The following is a 19227-nucleotide window of genomic DNA, read 5'->3' as shown; positions in this document are numbered from 1 at the left end:
GTGGCGATATTACGTAGAGGATCATTGCATTCGCTTATCGTGGGAGTGAATGGGAAGCGACATATGCATTTTGGTGGTGCTCTCTACCATTTATTGGTGGTGCACACAATAATAAATCGAAGTGTTCAATTGCTCCCATCCTTGTCCACGGGAAAGGTTCAGAAGTTGGCAAGTCCATCAAGAGCTCTGGTGAGCTAAGAATGGACTTTGATGGGGATGGAAGAAAAGTAAGGCGGTGGTGCACACCGGACATTACATTGACACAAATGATTCGCCTTCCATCCCAGTATCAGGTAGGTGCTGTATCTTTAAGGATGCCGGGAGAGGAAAAAGAAAAGCAGAAATATCGCCAACTTGGGGGGAAACAAAACAAGACATAATATCATTCAAGGATATGGAAGCAAAAAAGAAGCATTGCCAACGCAAAGGAGGTAAAATAAGCCATAATCTGAACTTTGTTCAAGCTTTGCAACCTGCAAGAAATATGCTCTAGATACAGATATGAGAAGCTTTGCATTAGATTTTAACAGAAGGACCAGGCAAGCAACTAGGAGACCACTCAACGGAAGCTTGACATAGGATCCGCAGCTTTGCCAGATCTTGCATCCGTCCACGCTTTCGCAATGGTCTTCTTCATTTCATCATCACCTTCTTCATACATGTTCTGCAGCAACAGAAGTGACCATATGTTGAGTACTATCGAATATCACGTCCCAAAAAAAGGATTAAGCAGCATCTTTAAAAATTACCTTCATTAGATCCATTATTCCTGCCATGGGATCTTTTTCTTTGTCCATACTTGGTTTTAGCTACAATTCAAATACCAGCCTTGTTATGGCTGCAATTAGAAATAAGAGATACAATACATGACAGAAGACGACAGATAGTTACCTTATCCTCTTTGAAGTGCAAATCCATCCAATTGCCCTTGGAAGCTTTGTGCAATGTGATGATTACTTTGTTCGGCTTAACTGTAACCTTCGATTTTTCAGGCACTATTTCCTTGTTCAATTTGGGAATAGCACATCGATAGTTCTTGCCTTGGACATCATGAAATTTCACATCAACAGACATCTCCTTAAATACTGCGTCAACCTTTTCCTGATGCACACCCTCCAGTGAGACATATAACTGTGATAGGATTTACAAAAAAACGCAGATATTAGTTCCCAGTCAAAGCTGCCATAGAGCATCGCCGGTAACATGGAGCTTAAAGCTTCAAGAACTATCAAAGAAGAACCTAACTTATTTTTGTCAACAATAATGGTGGAAGTGGTAGCTGAACTGGGAGTCTGCATTTGGCAGAACCTTGGCCCTACAATCTTGATGGAGGAGGAGAGATGGCAGCTAGGACAACTTTATGCATTTAGATAGAGAAGTGATACCCCCCATCTTCATACCAAAACAGTTTCAACTTTTAACAACTGCACCTCCTAGTCCTAGATGTGGTCGTTGCCAAATCTAGGACTTGATAGCTCCTACTTTCCTAAATGCATCCATTCTCATGCACTGCCTTACCGCCAGATGCCAGACAAAGCTATATTCGTCAGCAATCTTTGATTTGACGCTAGAATATTGCAAGTCGAAATAGCTTGCTACTGGCATAAATCAAACGAAGAACTTGACCAACATCAACACCTTTCCCTGCAACACATCAAAAACCATTCTTCGTCCTTGGCAAAGGTGCTCAGCCCCCTCAAGGTAAATCCTGAATGCTTACGTCGTTCTGGCACACAAGCTTTAATTTGCATTTGGTTTTGTATGATGCGATGACTGCCAGACATGCTTCCAAAATTCCAATTATTTGCGTTGCTTTCACCAATTTTAATGGTGTAAGAAGCACGCCTTGGCGCTATGATATCAAGGACAAAGAGAAATCGTTCTCACTAACCATTGACCACGCCTCCAACATTAGAATTTCTTCACCCAACTATGTTGTTGCAAGCATTAAATAAACCCTTTAAATATCAAGAACCAGAAAAATAGCAGGATCTCCTAGTTACATATGATTAGAAAATGATGCACATTCCAGCATATCAACCATGCACGTGGTCAACTCTAAGTTGGACAATGCCCAAGCAAGAACTAGTTCCTATCGAGCCATCGATGGTTATAGTTGTGAGAGTGTGACTATATCATCAAAAACAGAAAGTATAGAAATGGTAGAATAGACTGTTCAACAGCTCCTCCAAATTGAAGCATAGGGAGGGAAGAAACAAACTACAGAATCATGGCATGGATCAGTTTCATATTTAGTCTGATTATCCATACACCCACCATGTCAACAAAGAAACGAAATCCAGGAAAGAGAGGAAAGACGATAAGGAAGGATCTAGAACCAGACAAACAGTGAACACTACTCGGCTACATGTTTCTACAACCATATGGAATGCTATTGATGGCAACCACGCAATTGAAAACTCAATTACCTGAAAATGTATTGATTCACATACCTTGAGTTTGTCGGTATCCTGATCCCAACTAAAAGATCCAAGTGTAATGTAGTTCACCGTTGGGGCCTTGCCGTTTGAAGCAGCAGGATTAGGAGTTCTTGCGATTGGCACTGGTGTAGCGGCCTTCAATATCTGCGAACAGTTCATAGGATAAAACTAGAGACAAAATAAACCTCCAAAGCAGTATTTACAATATTACGTAAAAAAGAAATTCCAGGTTCAAGCCTTTAGGAATATTTCTAGCGCAAATACCGTAGCAACTGCTATACGACCCTTCTAAAGAACAACTCGATCAGTATTCAGTTCCATCGAGCAACACAGACAATGACTCTCAACAATTGTAAAAGAGTTGACAGGGTGAATAGATAATGCTCAACAGAGCGCTTGAACACCAACAGATACTTCCGATATCTTCACGTCTGATAGATAACCATACAAAAAATCGACATAATTTGGGATCATACACCTTAACTCTGAAGAGTAAAATAATCAAGAAGGGGAAAATACGAAACGCCAAATTTCTGATCAATTCTCTACTTTGTTTTCCTCTTTCATCTTGCAAAGATTGCATCACTCTTAAAGAAGAAGAAAAAAGTAATTTATATAATTATTTCTTTCGTTCAGAATTGGAATTCCATAACCGTGAGTTAACTATCCTTCCAAGATTAAGATTCGTCAGTCCCCAACAAACTTAACAGGCACATCTGAGCTCCGTTCCTGCTTTCCAGGGAAATTGGAGTGCTTGCAACCATAAACAACAGTAACGGGAAACCATCATTTGTCTGTAACTCGAATTGATCAGAGACCCAAACTCTGTTATCAAACAAGATACTCGACAAAAGGCAGCAAAGTTATGGAGAAATAAATAGACCATTTCCTGGAACGCGAAGAGATGAAAATGAGGGTCCTCAGAAATGTAAAGTTTCATAACGCGGAGTCGACGTTCACCCTTATTTTAAACGAATACTCAGAGTATATATTCACGCTAAATCGGCAAGTCATTCTGATTACCAAAAGAGGGTGGTGCAATCTTATACACTGAAACAGGAAACCACTAATTTTCTTCAAAAGAGGGTGAAGTAGAACGAGCATAAACGTCCTCAAGAACAAATAAAGGGAAACCAAAAGGGAAAACCGACAGCAACGATTGCTTTCGACACGTTAGTTGCATGAAAACCGACGGATAATGTGGTAGCTTTGCTCGCACCCAATCTCGCTGCTCTTTGCTCTTGTCGGCAGACTATATACACTCTACGCTCGCAGTCCACTCGCAAGCCTTCACGAAGCAGAAATCAGCGGTGGAATGTCGGTCCGGAGCCTAGACTTTTCCAACGACTACCAGAACTAAGCTAGACGAGCGTGGGATAACAGAAAGGGGAAACGATACGAGGAAGAGAAAGAAAAGGGAGCGAGGGAGAGGGGTGACGGGAAAATAAGAAAGGAGAGTACCTTGTTCTCAAGGCCTGCGATTTCACCGGAGATGAGAGAGAGGACCCGCGGCCGCTTGGCGATGGACTGAAGGTGGCGAAGCTCTTCGAGGTCTTGCGAGTAATCATCCAATGACGCCATTGCACCTCCACGGAGAGCGCGAGGGAGAGGGAGAGGGAGACAGATTACTTCCTAGGGTTCAAATAGTCGGGGAGGAAGGTTCTAGACGGAGAGCTTTGGTGAAGGTTCGCGAGTCGTCGTCAGGTGAACCCCACCCTGTTCGCCCCGTCCACCCGAGCCAAGACTAGCCGATTTGGGCCGCCCCGACTCCCTCCCAGCCTATGAACAAAGCAGAACCTGCGTACCAAGACTCTTGGTCTGTCAAACAAGTCCACAAAAGACCACTAAGATCAAGTGAAAGACTGTCTCTCTCTCCTGTAAGGGCTATTCTTTTAACACGTTTGATGCGCCGTAAAAGAACTGTTCATCAAGAAAAATAATTCAAAAATTTGAAATTTTTCTATCGTATCAAACATGAAAAAATTTTTTCGACCGTTGAAGTCGAATTCCGAAAATTTTTTTCCGAAATTTTATTTTTGCCCGTTAAGGCACGCAAGCGCATCTTCGAGTTTGAGTATAGCTTTCTCTCTTTTGTATCTAGCGACTTGATGTTCTCAAATTTTGTTATGTATTTTCATTTTATATATATATATATATTTGGGATGAGTCTCTTTATTTGGACCAACATTAGTCAGACAAGAGACTCTTGGTTTAGCCTTATTGAAATTGGTTCTGGTACATGAGACCTTTTTCTGGGTAGTGGATTTATTAGGGGGAAAAGGAAAGGGAAGTATCTTCTCTTATTTTCTTGTCAAGCAAGAAGACACGGTTGAAACACAGGCTGTAATCTTTTTTTGACACTACCTCCATATTTGCTAGGTTCTACTGGATCTGGGATATGATACTGTACCAAAATGTCGCGAGGTCAGTTGTAAGTGCTATGCAGAAACACATTATATTTTTTTGTCTATACTCGATGGGCATCCAATTCAAAGTTTAAGGCTATTTTGTTAAGCAGTGTTCCATAGATGCAGGACTCAATCCCAACAGCAAGTTCCAAACTTGGGAATGATTTTGCTTAGCTCTCTTCCATGCAATAAACTGGTAGGGGTCAGTCCAACATAATCAAAACTCCAAAAGGCAAAACAAAGTTCCAAACAACCAGCTCCAGCTCCAGCTCCAGATGCTTGTAAATAAAGAAATTTACTGTGTTTTTCCAATTGCCGTGAAGTTACTACTGAATTTATATCTCTGAGAGCGGTCTGGTTGTCGAAACTGGAAGTAACAAGGGCATGGAACAAAATATTGACCATTAAATAAAGAAAAGAGCTTACACATTAGCAGACAAAGAAACAGTCTCTCTCTCTCTCTCTCTCTCTCTCTCTCTCTCTCTCTCGCAAACGGACGTGACAAAAGAAGGGGCAAGAGAGAAGCTTGCCCACTTCCTCTCACCAAAACCTCGCTACTTTTGCCCTTTCTTCTTCCATAAATCGCCAATTTTCTTGATACCAGCACCGCTTCCCTTTCGTTTTTCTGCGTGGGTGTCGTCCATGGTATCATCTGCCAGTGGAGATCCCAACCCGAGGTAGCCGGACTTGTCTAAGGCCTTCTGCCTGTTCATCGACCCGCTGCGCCGATTCATCTCTGCACCATTATCCACGTACGCCAATACAGAAGCCGCAGTCTCGGCTGCTTTCCTCCATTGTTCTGTCTGCACTCTGACCCGCTTCATCTCCTCCTCCAATTCTGCCTTTGCTTGTATTACTATCTCCAGCTGCGCAGCTACTCGTGCTGCTTTCTTGTTGCTTTCTTCCAATTCCATCGTTACTTCGCTCAACCGTTTCGACGTCTCTTCCTCTTTTGCCTTCAGCTCCTCAACCTCCAACAAGTGAACTTTCTGCCAAGAGAAGAATAAATTAAACGAAAAGGAAAGAGATGCTATCGGAGTAATGTGACTAAATATTGCTGAAATTATGTGAAAATTCAGTGCGTGGAAGCTGAAACGTTTTGCAGAACTAAAATAACACATTTAGGAAATTAATGTGTGAAAAAAAAACTTACCAGGCTTTCATTTTCACCAGAAAGTCTGATCAACTCCTGCTCCTTTTCCTGCATCTTCAATTTCAGCTCTGCCACCACTTCTGCATTATCTGTGCTTTCAGCACGTGCTCCGTCACCCTCCTCTTGGGGCAGTTCAGCTGCTTCTTTAAGTGAAGCTTGTGTTTTTTCCTCAGTTTCTTCTTTAATTAACTCATCAACTCGTGTCGAATTATCAACAGCATCTGGCAGGTCTAGGTTCTCTTCAGTTGACAACTCATCATCCTGCTTCGTTAGGCAAGGTTTTTCCTTTTCTGGTGGAGTCTCTGGTGGTTCAGGGAAGCTATCTGCCGGGACTTTTGGCCCTCCGGCATCATCTGGAACAGCACTTTGCTCAGCAGATACCAGTTTCTTGTTTTCTTCTAGCTCCAAGTCTGCTGCTTTCTTGGCATTCTGCACAGACGCCAATTGTTCCTTCAGTTTCTTAACTTCGTCATGAACTTGGCCCAACTGAGTTTCAAGATCAGAAATTCGACTGCCGCTTTTCTTCTGCAGTTCGTGATTTACTCCTGTTCTCTTCTATTTGAGAAAACACAATTACTACGTGATTTAATCCTGTTTTTTTTTTCTACTTGAGCAAACACAATTACTATGTATAATATCCAGTCCCCTCTAACAGGCAATACCATGTCAAAACAGTCGTAAACCGCGTCTCCAAATGACCAAAACAATTCATTGTCAATCTTATCACCGTAAGTCAGCGATGACACATCAGAAGGCAACTTATGTATATGGCAACAACAAGGATAGCAACCATCATATATATAGCAACAACCGTAACAGCAACTAACGAAACCGTGGAAATATGTTTGTATGTTACGGTTAGGATGCTTCCTAAATTTCACACAGGATGGTCTGTTCTTAACAGGTAAAAATACATGATTCACATTCACATGACGCTTTCAGGAATAGATAAGCTCAAATCAAGTGTTACAGACTAGTGTTGACATGAGGGACATCACCGTCCTTCGCCACATTTATGCTCTATCACTAAGTCAACAGACTAAATCGTGTCCCAGTTAGTTGTTTCGGTAATACCCGCAGAAAGGAAATACGCTCATGTTTTGCAATCCCACATATGGTCCAGCACATATGGTCCAGCGCAATAGAACAATTAACAACATCATTAGGGAAAAGATTAAACTACTGACCTACCCCTCTAGCTCCTTCACTAGAGGACCGTGCTACTCAACAAAGACAGGCTTAGCCAGATCAATTCTAGCCTCTAAACAGAGAACAGGAATTTGATTTTTTTTTTTTGTCGTGGAAATTGATTGGGACTGAAAATTGCAACCATCATACATAATACATAGAGGAAGTAAATGGCATCTGTTTCAACACTATGGCATACCATGCGTACAAAACGAGTAGCCCAATATTTGATGCATAGCTTTACATAGTTTGGTAGGGTGTCTTGTGCCATTCCAGCTTATCGAAACAAAATATTTCAGCACAGAAATGAGGGGGTGAAGTTCGCTTTTACCTCAGGGGCTGATCCTTTCAAGGACCTTCTATCACTGAATTTTGGGCTTCCAACACTATGCCGGCTCAGTGGTTGAACCCCGCCAGACTCTGAGCTTGCGTTTCTGGAGTGCGTCGAGTGCCTGCAAAGCCGTTGAGGCATCTCGGACACCCCGCTTCCCCTGCAGGAAAAGATTTCTAAGTAACTATATAATATTGAACCAAGATGCACAATCATTTCTGTTTCAAAAAGGTCTGACTGGAAAGAGGCCTATGGATATCGAAATATGGTGCTGGCAGCTAAGAGTTCCCGTGTTGTTGGTGCGAGACCCCTTGTTTGGTTTCTGGTGTTCATGAACTCCCTTCTCAATGCCATCCTTCCAATCTACTATTTAACAAAATACTTTGGCTACATTATACATTTGGATGACTCTCTCTCTTTTTCTAGCTCTGTGTCTCACACACACACAAACATGATGTTTTTGTTGAACCCAAAAATAATCGTCTTCCTTTCAAAAAGTTATAACACTAAAACAACAAAAATGGCTTCACTGTCAAACCTTGGCAACGGCATTTGCTACGCTGAGTTGCTTCCACCGACTAACCTGCACAAGAAATGGAAGAATGAAGTAACGTATAGTTAACCACAATCACTCCGTGGTGAAGAAAACTGCCGAAAAAAAAAACCAGAAAATCCATTAACCAATACCTTACCCCGTCACTCGACAAAATCCTCTCCGGTCTTGAAGAAATCTCCGAGAAGCAACCCCTATCGACCCAAGAGAATTTCTTCCGTCATCCACCACAGACAATTCGAAACAAAAATTTTCCCTCCTCTTCTCCTTCTCTCTCCTCTCTGTTCCACGACAGCGTTGGGACTGCGGAGGACAAAGATTTGAAGTGGGGACGCCTACTTTATACGCTCCTCCTCTCTTCGCAAAAAGGTTTTGGAAAAGAGGAACGGTCGAAAAGGAGCGCGAAATTACTTGAACAACCCTATCCGACTTTTTAAACTTGTTCAGATACCCTTGGTCTGGCAGTCAAGGACATAAAACGTCCTCGAATTTTGAAATGTGACAATTCCACCCCCGCCACCGTTATAGTTAACCGTTGAACTCTCGGTTACCGGTGAGGAGCCTTAAGCTAAAAAGACCATAATAGCCTTACCTTGAGAAAAAAATTACACAGGACCTTGAACTTGCTCTGGTTGGTGGTTGGTGAATGTGGTACCAGTCACAGCAAGTTCTCTAGTTAACTAGCAAGAGAGATGATAAAGAGTTTAACCCTGCTCAAATCGCAGCAGAATTACCTGTTTTCTGATCTGACTAGAGCCTCTCGAAGCAGGAAAACATGTTGATTTGAGCATGCCCAAGGTCCCTCTTTTTTCAGTCTAGTTGCATTTTGTTTTTGTTTTTGCCAACATGCTTGTTAAAATGTAGCCGGAGAAGTGCCGGAATCAGGCCGTGCTGATCCGACTAGAGCCGGTCGAGACCGGAAAACATGTTGATTTGAATAGTAGAGTCCCTCTTTTTTCAGTCGAGTTGCATTTTGTTTTTTTTTTTTTTTCACTGAGAAAATGTTTTTTAGCTATTGAGAACCAGTAAGGGTAAAATGGTCATTTCGATTTTCAAACAACTGAGCCAGACAGTTTCACTTCGGGACTGCTACAGTCAACGGCTCGTGGACGATTTCAAAATTCAAAACGAAAGCAGATATTGTTGTTATTTTGCGGAACATCGGGGAGTTTCTGGTCATTGCGCTTTCAGCTCGGCCTCCTATTCAAACGGCAGGATCTGTTGTCTTGTTTTAATGCAACGTCTGGATCGACCGAGACTTGAAGCTCCTGAAAGAGCCAGTCGGAACACTATAAAAAAATACATATAATGAACGAATTTTTTGAAAGCGAAAATTGAAAGTTGAAGGAATTTATTAATTAGAAAGAGGCACAATTTTTGGAAAAGATGGTAGAAAGCTCAAACTAAAAAAATATGAGAATTATGAACTTAAGACCCGGATGGTCTTTTAAACTCGTAAATGTCCAGCTAAGAAGGCTCCTGTATGAGTTTTTTGAAATAAAGATTCATGTATTATAATATCATGTTGTAATTCATGCATTTTCTAAACAATACATAAGAAATCCTTGATAAAAGTCAAAAGTGTAAAATATTGAGTTATAAGATCTAAGGATTTCAGATCAGCTGGGGACCAGATCTGTCAAGCAGATCACACTACGGCCATCTGTTCCACTTCTAACGTCCTGTTTAAATGAGAGAACTGGACTCTTAAAACTAATGACGGAGTGGGCAGCTGCCCACACAGTTCCACAAATTTTGTGAACTTGCTCTGCCTTCAATGGCAATGAAACAATCTGTTTATTTACTTTATCTTCGTCACAGATCAAAAATTTTTTGCTCCGCCTCTGCTTAAGACTTAGATTGGGGCCGACCTACTCGGACCAGACAAGTCCATGGAGCGCTCCTTCTATGGACCCACAAGCATTGTTGACATGTCATGTGGAGTGGCTCCATTGATATCTAGCACCAACTGTAGGGCTTCTCCCCAGTTTATGTTATAAACCCACTTTGAATTATTGGGCCAGTGAGCTAAAATCTTGGTCATTCACAATAAATTTGATTTCAGACCCGGTTTAGATCCACCAGTGACCATTTCCGATTTCCCTTTTTTTCCTTCCATTTCCATCCACCCGAACAAGTTGTAGGAATATCACTCGAGAATATATTGCCCACTCAAAACAAATTCAGGAAAGAAATCTTGCCAAATCATGTTGGTGACCTTTCAATTGGGGATATCAATAAATCCGATTTGGATCTGATATTCGATCGAACCGCATAAAAAGAAAAGGATATGGAAAAAGCTTTGACATCCAATTATCGGATTCAGATATAAGAAACGACATCTGGTTGGATTTGGATTTGGGTTTAAGTAAAAGTTGATCGAGTTCAGATTTGGATATAGTTTAAAATAAAATATGTCATACTCAATTTTTATAGTATGGTTTGGATTCATTTTAAAAATCGGATTCAGATTCGGATGTTAATCTAAAAATCGGATGTAGATCATGCATTCAGATTTCGGATTCAGATATGGTGTATAAATTTTGTCTTCGCTCAAAATCAGATATGAATTTGAATGAGTATATAGATATCTGAAAAAGCGATACAGCTGATCCGTCGACATTTATGCTTTCAAGTTGTTATACTAAGAGATCTAAGGTCAACGAATCAAGTCACGATGTGGGGTCACCAGTACCAGATACGAATACCAATGATATGACATCAGTCAGTTTAATGAGGAAATCTGCGACATGGTAAAGGAAGCGAAGGTTCAGTTCTTACCCATCGCGGAAAGATGCCAGCAAAAGCGGCCTCGATGTCAACGAATTAAGCTGATGATGCAGTCCAAGCTGATCCCACTAATGGTTTTGTTCAAAGAATAATATAAACCTTTGATTATTGAAAGCTCTGCCTTGACTACTTTGACTAGTTGCATTTTTCACTTTCTCACTTTGTGTTTCACTTTTCTTTGTTTACGGACACGAGCAAACTTCTCAATCGCTGCGTCGGTAGATAGGAAAACACGAGATTACAAGAATTCTTAAGAATCAAAACCAATTGAATGACCATCGTTCTTTACAGTTTTTACATAAATCTGACATGTACACAGAGACTGGCAAACAAAAATATAAGAATGAAGAGTGATTGCTGATTAACATGAACAGTCTCCAAGAGATTACAAGAATTATAAGAATCAAAATCAATTGAATGACCATTGTTCTTTACATTTTTTTACAGAAATCTGATATGTACAGAGAGAATGGAAAACAAAAATATAAGAAGGAAAAGTGATTGCTGATTAACATGGATTATTTCTGATTCAACTGTTTTTATATCTCCATTTATGTGTTCTACGTCCTTATTCCTCGTATGGGAATCGTCATATAGATGTCAAGTTGTACTAGTCCCAAGATCCACGCAAGGCAGGTTGACCTCGGGCCTCCGCCAGAGAAATGGCCATAGCAAGCATCATCTGCTCCTCAAAACTCTCAGGTACGATCCCACCATCTTCTGTTGGAATGGAGAAGTCACTACGAACACCCAAATCTTGCATAGATGGTAAACACTCAGTTGTAGCACCTGAAACTGAATGCAGTTGGCTGTTGGCATTGCTCGTGCTTGCTTCTGCTACCTTTGGCCTCTGATCTGTCATCCATCCAGCATCCCCTCCGTATAGAGGTCTTCCACTTTCTGAGGAGACATCAATCCAGTCCCCTTGAACACGAAGTCTAGTGGTTGATATGCCTGCACCTTCTAAAGAAGCAATATACCTGGATCTTATTTGTTCATTGGATCCCTGACTGGAAGCGGATTCTGCATCCATAATTTGTCTTTCAGCCATTGACGCAATGGCAGAAGCCAGCCCAGCAGAAGGAGATGGTTCTCTTGGTGCAAAGTCAGAAGCCGTGTGTTGGTACTCTAGGCCTGAACCTCTTGAATGAGCAGGTTGTTCATAAGGCACATTCATTTGACCATCCTGTTCCTGCATTACAATTGCACCACCTCTGTATAATGGTTTTCACACAATAGATCCCAAAGCAACTTGGAACTTGGTGCTAAGACAGCAAAAGATTTTCTATGACATGGAAAGAAAATGATTTACATGTATCTCCAAATAGCATTGGTTTAGCTGATCAAGACAATTCTCATTTTCCTTTCCTCTGTTTTGGAAATAAAGCCAACCAAGCTAATATTGTGATCAATATCAATCACTAATTAGTATACAATACACAGACGGCCCCATTAAGTTAATAACAACATGTATACCTTTCAATACTCGTTTATTTGACAGTAAAACCACGTTAGGAACCAGACTCTTGGCATCAAGATAAGTTCATAGAAACAGGCTTTTGCTTTTGCTGTAATAAGGTTACTATTAGCATTATGAAAACTGATACAACTCTTGCGCCAAAAGCAAATTGACACTACTCTTGCTCCAAAAGCAAACTTTATCATGTAATACCATATTGTATTTAGTCTAGAAATTAGATAAATATTATACAGATATTATCTCCATTAACAACAAATCACAAGTTGGAGTTTCAAAGGAACTTGGCTAATTGGCTCATGAAAATATTATGAACTACTACTTATAGATACTACATGATGCATGTGGAATTAACACCACACTGTTACAGGCTGATCCCAATATGGTAGAATAAGGGTCATTAAGTGACCAATCATAACATGTTTTCTAGAAAATCATTTTGTCAATTCAATTCCTAGAACACGTTCTAGTAGGAACAGGATGTAACAGTAGTACTCATTTAATGTTTAAACCAACGATCAATGGTTAGCTTCTCCCTCCCAGCAGGGCCATTTTTCTCTGCTCTAACACACCAAGTGGGATTAAGAACAATGTTTCGCTTTAGATTTTAGAATTGTTCTTACAGGTTATAGAGAAGTGTACAGCACTCTACAGCATCTATCCATTAGAAAAACATGCATGGGATAATAGGTTTTACTTTAACTTAGTTTCTATATGAATGCCATATATTTTGAATATAATTTGTAAAATAGTATTCGGCATGTAAAATAGCCAGGACACACTGCAATACCAGCATCAACATTTACAAGAAAGCAAATTATTTGCTACAGAGTCTACATCAGTACCTGAATGGATAACCATATTGCTTCCATAAGCATTATATCCTCCAGGTCCACATCAAATCCTTCATCCCTGCACGTCATCGCATAACTTAGCATCAGTATCAAAACAAAAGCATTAGTATTCAAGCAATGACAACGATAGTAGTGGAACTGTGTTCCTGTATCTATCCAAAAAGAAAAAGAAAAAATTGCCTGGTACGACTTGCAACATTGATCCTATATAAAAGTTAATACACAGAATGACAGAAACATATTTAAACTGAAAAAGCAAGGAAATCATGCAGCCAAATAAACGGTTGACATCACAATTGGGATGTAGTGATTGCACATTAAATGGCAGATTTCAAAAGAAAGTTGCAACAAAACCAAGGGAATTTTCCAAGTAAAGGATATGAGAATACATAAGCTGACAACCAGGGCGCTCAGGAGTTGCATGGATCCCTAAAAGAAATCTTTTTAGTGCAAAAAGGCAGAACAAACAAAATAATAGCAGAGAGTAATAATCAGCCCATCTCATCATAATCAAAGCAACATTTTAAGAGCACATCTATGAGAACTCACTGCTGAGAAAGAGGATAATGGTTCTTCAGAATGATAGTGCAGGACCAAACCTATTGTGGGTTAATTGAGTGTCTATTTGACATAGAACTATTCACATGGCTTGGACAAAGCTTGATTTGTTTTCTCAACAGTAAAGAACCACTTTTGTCCACTGTGAACTTTATTATGTCTTAACTCAGTGCGTAATGCAAGAATATTGAATTTTTTAATCATATGATGGGTATAAATTCCTGTTGTTATACATTTGTACATATTGTACTTCATTAACTACTAATCCAACTAAAAACAGGAAAAGAAGATAATATTATTTGTCTGTTCAGGTAACAAGACTGACAAAACCCATGATTGATACTGTACATATTTATAATCTAACATTTACGTGCATATTTTTCATGGTTTTGATAATTTCAACCACTGTCACAAGATATCATCTTTGGGTTTCTATTGACAAGCTTTCTCTTAGGTAGTATTCAGAAAGTTTGCTTTCCCAGCATTGTCGGAGTTCTATGTGTGTAGTGTGTATATATACATGTATACACACACGAATTTATATATATATATATATATACACATATATATATATAATAAAATGGATTTTTTATAAATTTTCTTACAGAAACATGGATAAGTATTTTAGATATAGTTACTTATAAAATGAAAAAATAAACCCAAAAATGTCTAAAATGGTTTTTTGAAAAAAATTGACAAATAGTCTGACATTTTCAAATTATTGAGATAAGATTTCCCTTTTCTGTTTAACTTGCTTTTTCGCAACACTAGTGCAACATTTTGAAAATATCACCAACATTTGTGACAACAGTTTCAACTTACATGGGCCAGGAGTCTACAAACACAAGATCTGAGGGACTAGATCATCCTAATAACTTTCACTTGAAAGAAAAACACCAAAAAATGTAAGAATAAGGCAATATGTGTTCTGGTTGAAAATATATATACTTATTAACAATGTCCAGAATAATGATCATAGCATCTCAACTCAAATGGATCAGACCTATTTTGCCTGGTATGGACAGGTTGCCTCTGCAATGGTAACATTCCTTCGTTTTGAATAGAAACTGGCATGGATGATGGAACTGGTCCTGCAACAAAGTTCCAGCCATTTTAAGAAACACTATGAAAATAAGTAAGATTGAAATATATAAATAGAGGAAAAAAATTATCAGACCAGTGCTGGCGCTATTCGTGACATCCCTATGTTCAATTTCCTGATGCATCGGACATCTTTCTTGCCTTCCCTGCTGCCTTTCTTGTTCATCAAGAAGTTCTTGCTGTTGCATCCTTATTTTTGCTTCAATAACCTTTTGCTCTTCCTGGGCATAAAAAAGTATACAATTGTGTCTAGGAAGAGAGTGCATAAAATATAAAACCTACACAGTATATCTTAATAGCAATCAGTTGCTATAGCGTTTATATGTATAATAAAATGATCAACAGTTTAAGCCATAAAAGAACTTTACAATTTGTTCCATCCCCTTCTCTTCTTTAGTCTTGAAACCACGATATTCTACAGCATAATTTGATGCTTTGCAGAAAGGGCACCTTCAAATGTTATAATCCTCATTAATTGCTAGCAATACAACTGTCTATCTTATATTCAGACAAGAAACAAATTATAACAATCAAGCTGACGTCAAAGTGATTGTTACCGTGTACACTGTTCAGGGCAAGTAGAATGAGACGGCTTCATCTGCAGAAAACACTCTGCCAGAAAAGGTTCCAGTAAACAGGAATTCAACTTTCTAATCCTTACAAAAATGAATGGAAAATTAAAATGTACCTGTGCATATGCCTTTCATGCAGCACTTGGACCGGTTTAAACTTGGATAGTACTAGCACAACACAGAAAAGAGAAAGTTAAGAATGTTCTCCCAGAAATCTCAACTTAAAATGTAACCACCCATGTGCATGGAAATTGGAAATGCATGCATCCTAAGGTTCAATGTGGTTAGTTTCACTTTGCAGAGTTCGTTTTGGTGACTTTTTGAAACTTCTGGCCAATGAAAATGTGAGACAAATAAAATTTCTAAATTTCTTATGAGAATTTGCTTGCCAACAATGTTCCATTTGAAAAATCTTGTCAGTATGTTTATAATAATTGGCGTAGATATTCCCTTTTTCAGACAAATAGCTTATGTTATACAAATAATTGACCGTTCTTACCAACAGTTTAAAACGAATTATTCAAGCAAAGACTACCAGTTTGCAATCTTTCATCCAGAACAACCAATGATCTGAACCAAAATTTCCAAAAGAAGTTTATGTCCAACTAACGTAGATACCCTTTTTTCTATAGCGCTAACAAACCCAAAAACATGAATAACATGATACAATCACAAACCAAAAATTACTCTAACCATCCAAACTTAGAAAATAAAATTGAATGAATCCCTGACATGAAATCAAGCAACTTTTGTTAAACATAAATCCAAACTTCATAAAAAGAGGAGAAACAAAGAGCGAGTTCAACAAAAAGCTCAAAAGAATACAAACCATTAAACAAATCGGGCACTCTTCGAGATCAAACCCACGTTCATCGGCGCCCGGATAGCAAGGAGCCAGCTTAGACTCGAGGATAAGCTTCCTCAACTTCTTATGATCCACATCTTTGCTCAATTGGTACAAGCCCTGTGGCCGCGTGTACCTCTCATCTACTACTTGCCTCTTCTTAACCAACTTATTTCCCATACCACCAAAGAAGTAAAAGATGAAGATGAAGAAGATGAAGAATAACATAGAATGGTGAACTAATCAAAAGCGGCCCTCCGCTTCCATATCACAAAACTCCACAGGCTGCAAACCAACCAAAACCAACTTCCCTGAACCAGAAAATGAAAACCGAAAATCAGCCACTATTTTAACACCAAACACTATAACTCCACTTCTTCGCCGCCAAAAAGAAGGCTTTCATTATCAAATCAGTAGTTATTTGGAGTTCAAAAAGGAGTTTTCTATTGGAAACCCAACTCTGAGTATCAAAGATGGAAGGAGGGATGCGTTGGTGAGCAGAGGAAGAAACTTCGGAAATTCTCGTTCATTAGTTGAATAGAGTCAAGAGACTATGGGAACACGTAATTACCAGATCATAAAGAATCGATTATTCGCAGCCAAAAGGAAATGGCGAAAGAAGGAAAGCTTAACAAACCAACTTCCACGAAACCAACGTTTCCAAAAATTTTCTTCTGCTAGAAAGAAACCTAAAGGGATGCAAAAAAGAAAGGGCAGAGAAAGATTACAACCCCGGAGCCAACACGCCCAGGGAAACCGAAGAAGGATAAGAGAGCGCGTAATCTTAGACTATTAGAACGACCACCAAACAGGAAACCCACGAGTTCCCGTCACGCAATCTCCATCAGCAATTGCAGATTAGTTTGAAAAATCAACGAGTAGTGCCAGACAAGGATAGAAACAAATGGAGGGAAAGAGAGAGAGAGAGAGAGAGAGAGAGTACTCTTTCGTGACCTTGAAGGCTAGACTGCAGTGAACGTACTTTCCTGACACAATCCGAGCAACATCGGTAACCGCGAAATTCTGCGTTCCGAAGACGGGCCAGACGGCGGCCTCCGGAGGGAAAAAGGACGAATTCCGTGCGCTCGGCAAGAAATCGACGAACGAGTTAAATAGACGACAAAACGCCGATGTCAACTCTCTCTTGTATATGTACACAGCGGGTGTGTGTCCGTCCAGTGCACGCACGCATGTGCGTGTGTGTTCTCTAGGTGGCCTACGCCGTTGAATGAGATCATAACTAATTATTTAATACTTAATGTACATTACTTTAACAAAATTTAAGGTGACTACATTCGTGTTTAATTGATAAAAAAACGCCAAATAGTACTCAACGTTTGTCCGGCAATTGGTTTATTCGGTTCTTATTTTTTTAGTATTTTTAGTTGTGTATATAAATATATATATATATACATATAATAAGCTAAGTCCTTACAACGAATTCCATGAATTAGTCTAATTTGTACTTTTATTTTTTATGCTCAATTGTAGGTGATGGATAAGGAGGAAGGTATATGCTTATTTTTTGTGGAGTAAAAGATCATTTGTGATTGGATTTGTTTCATCGTCTTGTGTGTAAAGTTGTGTGTTTAAGTGAAGTAAAACAGAACTAAACCAAGTATAATGTTTTTATCATGTTTTTACTTGTTTATCTTGGTAAGGGGACATAGCTTAGAATACCAGACGTTGGTGTGTAACTTGAGTACATGGGAGGAGCCAGTGTGAGACCTTTATGGGCTCTATCCCCACCTCTTTTTATTTTATTTACATGTAAAATTTTAAAACAATTACTTGTTTTATGTATAAATTTTGAAAAATAAATATTTCAGTCTGCATCAAAATTTAAAAACTTTTATTCGACCCATTTCATGAAAAAGTTCTAGCTATGCTCTGCTTGAGTAGCCAAATAGCAGTCATCTTGTGTATGAATGCAACTGAAAATTTCATGTCACCGTCTACCGGATGCTGATGCTACCAAATAAGCAATAACATAAAAAACATGTCACTAGAAGTATAAACACTATGAATTATTCTTGCACCTTAAACTATTGCTAATGATTTTATGACGACTACTTTTAATAAATGTTCTTTTAATTCTTAACCATCCAGCATTCCATCGTACAACAACATAAAACCACTATGAATGCAATACAGTTTGACATTTTTCATAATTCAAGTAACGAATAAGAACTTTTTGGAGAGTTCTTAAAAACGTATGATAAATGAGAATGCTACTAAAGACCTGAAAGTTGAAAATTTCAAAGTCTTTTAGCGTGTGTGAGTCGTTTGCTGATTTAGTGTGCATTAATATATGTCTTGTTCCACGAGCAGTCCGATTCATTCGCATTGCACACTGGTGAAATCTCCACGCTTATTGTTTAAGTGTGATGTCTAATCGACTCGAATCACCTTTGATCCTTTTGCGGCAGTCTAAGACCCACGCGGATTTGAAACTTTCAAATCTATTGACCAGCGGTGGAACCACGCGTTCGGCCTTGTGTGGGCAGTTGCCCACACGGTCCCATAAGTCGTAGTTTTCCACACAATATCATTTTTATAAAAAATGTGTTTATTATTGTATGCATGTCCCTTGTCGTTAGCTTATTTATATATTGTGCCCCTCATTCATTCTATTATTAATATGTATATATTTTAAGACATTAAATTTGGTTACTTTGGGTAAATTCAGCGTACTGCTAAGTAAATAAAAATGTTGTTAAATGTAAGCACCAAGTGAATTTGATAAAAATAATATAGATTAAAAACCACCGGCGAGGGGTGGGACCTTTTCAAAAATATATATATTTGAGGGGTGTCAGCGTAAATATTGGGGCCCACTTTTCGAGATCACACATGCATACCACCCAACGGGAGCCTGACACGTTGCAGAAGTGCGTAGTGGACTGCTCTGTGGATAATGGACCGAATCGGACTGAACAGGATCTTGTTATGATCCG

At 39.2% G+C, this 19227-nt stretch overlaps 3 protein-coding genes across 9 annotated transcripts; all 3 read right to left on the bottom strand.

The window, feature by feature from the left end:
- Positions 1–432: 432 nt before the first annotated feature.
- LOC116245864 (uncharacterized) lies at positions 433–4070 on the bottom strand. Its single transcript, XM_031617455.2, has 5 exons — positions 3903–4070; positions 2454–2585; positions 892–1131; positions 750–809; positions 433–664 (listed from the first exon to the last, which is right to left on the bottom strand). Exons 1-5 carry the CDS (start codon positions 4020–4022, stop codon positions 560–562), a joined length of 657 nt encoding a protein of 218 aa, XP_031473315.1. The 5' UTR covers positions 4023–4070; the 3' UTR covers positions 433–559.
- Positions 4071–5234: 1164 nt separating this feature from the next.
- On the bottom strand, positions 5235–8398 carry LOC116245863 (interactor of constitutive active ROPs 4-like). Of its 4 annotated transcripts, none has more exons than XM_031617452.2 (5): positions 8209–8398; positions 8060–8104; positions 7522–7681; positions 6003–6557; positions 5235–5838 (listed from the first exon to the last, which is right to left on the bottom strand). In XM_031617452.2, exons 2-5 carry the CDS (start codon positions 8071–8073, stop codon positions 5404–5406), a joined length of 1164 nt encoding a protein of 387 aa, XP_031473312.1. In that variant the 5' UTR covers positions 8074–8104; positions 8209–8398; the 3' UTR covers positions 5235–5403. The 4 variants fall into 4 exon arrangements, with proteins under 4 accessions (XP_031473312.1, XP_031473311.1, XP_031473313.1 ...); XM_031617451.2 differs by having other exon boundaries at positions 8214–8398; XM_031617453.2 differs by having other exon boundaries at positions 6003–6554; positions 8214–8398.
- A 2802-nt stretch (positions 8399–11200) lies between these two features.
- On the bottom strand, positions 11201–17378 carry LOC116245861 (E3 ubiquitin-protein ligase DA2L-like). Of its 4 annotated transcripts, none has more exons than XM_031617446.2 (9): positions 17214–17378; positions 16256–16581; positions 15543–15594; positions 15412–15466; positions 15223–15304; positions 14931–15075; positions 14757–14844; positions 13187–13253; positions 11201–12056 (listed from the first exon to the last, which is right to left on the bottom strand). In XM_031617446.2, exons 2-9 carry the CDS (start codon positions 16496–16498, stop codon positions 11475–11477), a joined length of 1314 nt encoding a protein of 437 aa, XP_031473306.1. In that variant the 5' UTR covers positions 16499–16581; positions 17214–17378; the 3' UTR covers positions 11201–11474. The 4 variants fall into 4 exon arrangements, with proteins under 4 accessions (XP_031473306.1, XP_031473305.1, XP_031473308.1 ...); XM_031617445.2 differs by having other exon boundaries at positions 17225–17378; XM_031617448.2 differs by lacking the exon at positions 17214–17378 and adding an exon at positions 17002–17171.
- Positions 17379–19227: the final 1849 nt, after the last annotated feature.

Source organism: Nymphaea colorata, chromosome 1 (assembly GCF_008831285.2).
Source record: "Nymphaea colorata isolate Beijing-Zhang1983 chromosome 1, ASM883128v2, whole genome shotgun sequence".
Lineage (NCBI taxonomy): Eukaryota > Viridiplantae > Streptophyta > Magnoliopsida > Nymphaeales > Nymphaeaceae > Nymphaea > Nymphaea colorata.
This window is presented reverse-complemented; position numbering and strand designations above follow the sequence as displayed.

Excerpts from the sequence above, each read along its gene's own strand:
- LOC116245864 (XM_031617455.2), bottom strand. The coding sequence starts at position 4,022 with ATGGCGTCATTGGATGATTACTCGCAAGACCTCGAAGAGCTTCGCCAC. Across the intron at positions 1,132-2,453 it reads AGGATACCGACAAACTCAAG|TTATATGTCTCACTGGAGGG; the intron begins GTATGTGAATCA and ends ATCCTATCACAG. Across the intron at positions 810-891 it reads TGCACTTCAAAGAGGATAAG|CTAAAACCAAGTATGGACAA; the intron begins GTAACTATCTGT and ends TTTGAATTGTAG.
- LOC116245863 (XM_031617452.2), bottom strand. Across the intron at positions 6,558-7,521 it reads TGAAAGGATCAGCCCCTGAG|AAGAGAACAGGAGTAAATCA; the intron begins GTAAAAGCGAAC and ends TTTCTCAAATAG. Across the intron at positions 5,839-6,002 it reads CTGGTGAAAATGAAAGCCTG|AAAGTTCACTTGTTGGAGGT; the intron begins GTAAGTTTTTTT and ends TTCTCTTGGCAG.
- LOC116245861 (XM_031617446.2), bottom strand. The coding sequence starts at position 16,498 with ATGTTATTCTTCATCTTCTTCATCTTCATCTTTTACTTCTTTGGTGGT. Across the intron at positions 15,305-15,411 it reads TGCCCTGAACAGTGTACACG|GTGCCCTTTCTGCAAAGCAT; the intron begins GTAACAATCACT and ends TAACATTTGAAG. Across the intron at positions 12,057-13,186 it reads CAATATGGTTATCCATTCAG|GAACAGGATGGTCAAATGAA; the intron begins GTACTGATGTAG and ends ATTGTAATGCAG.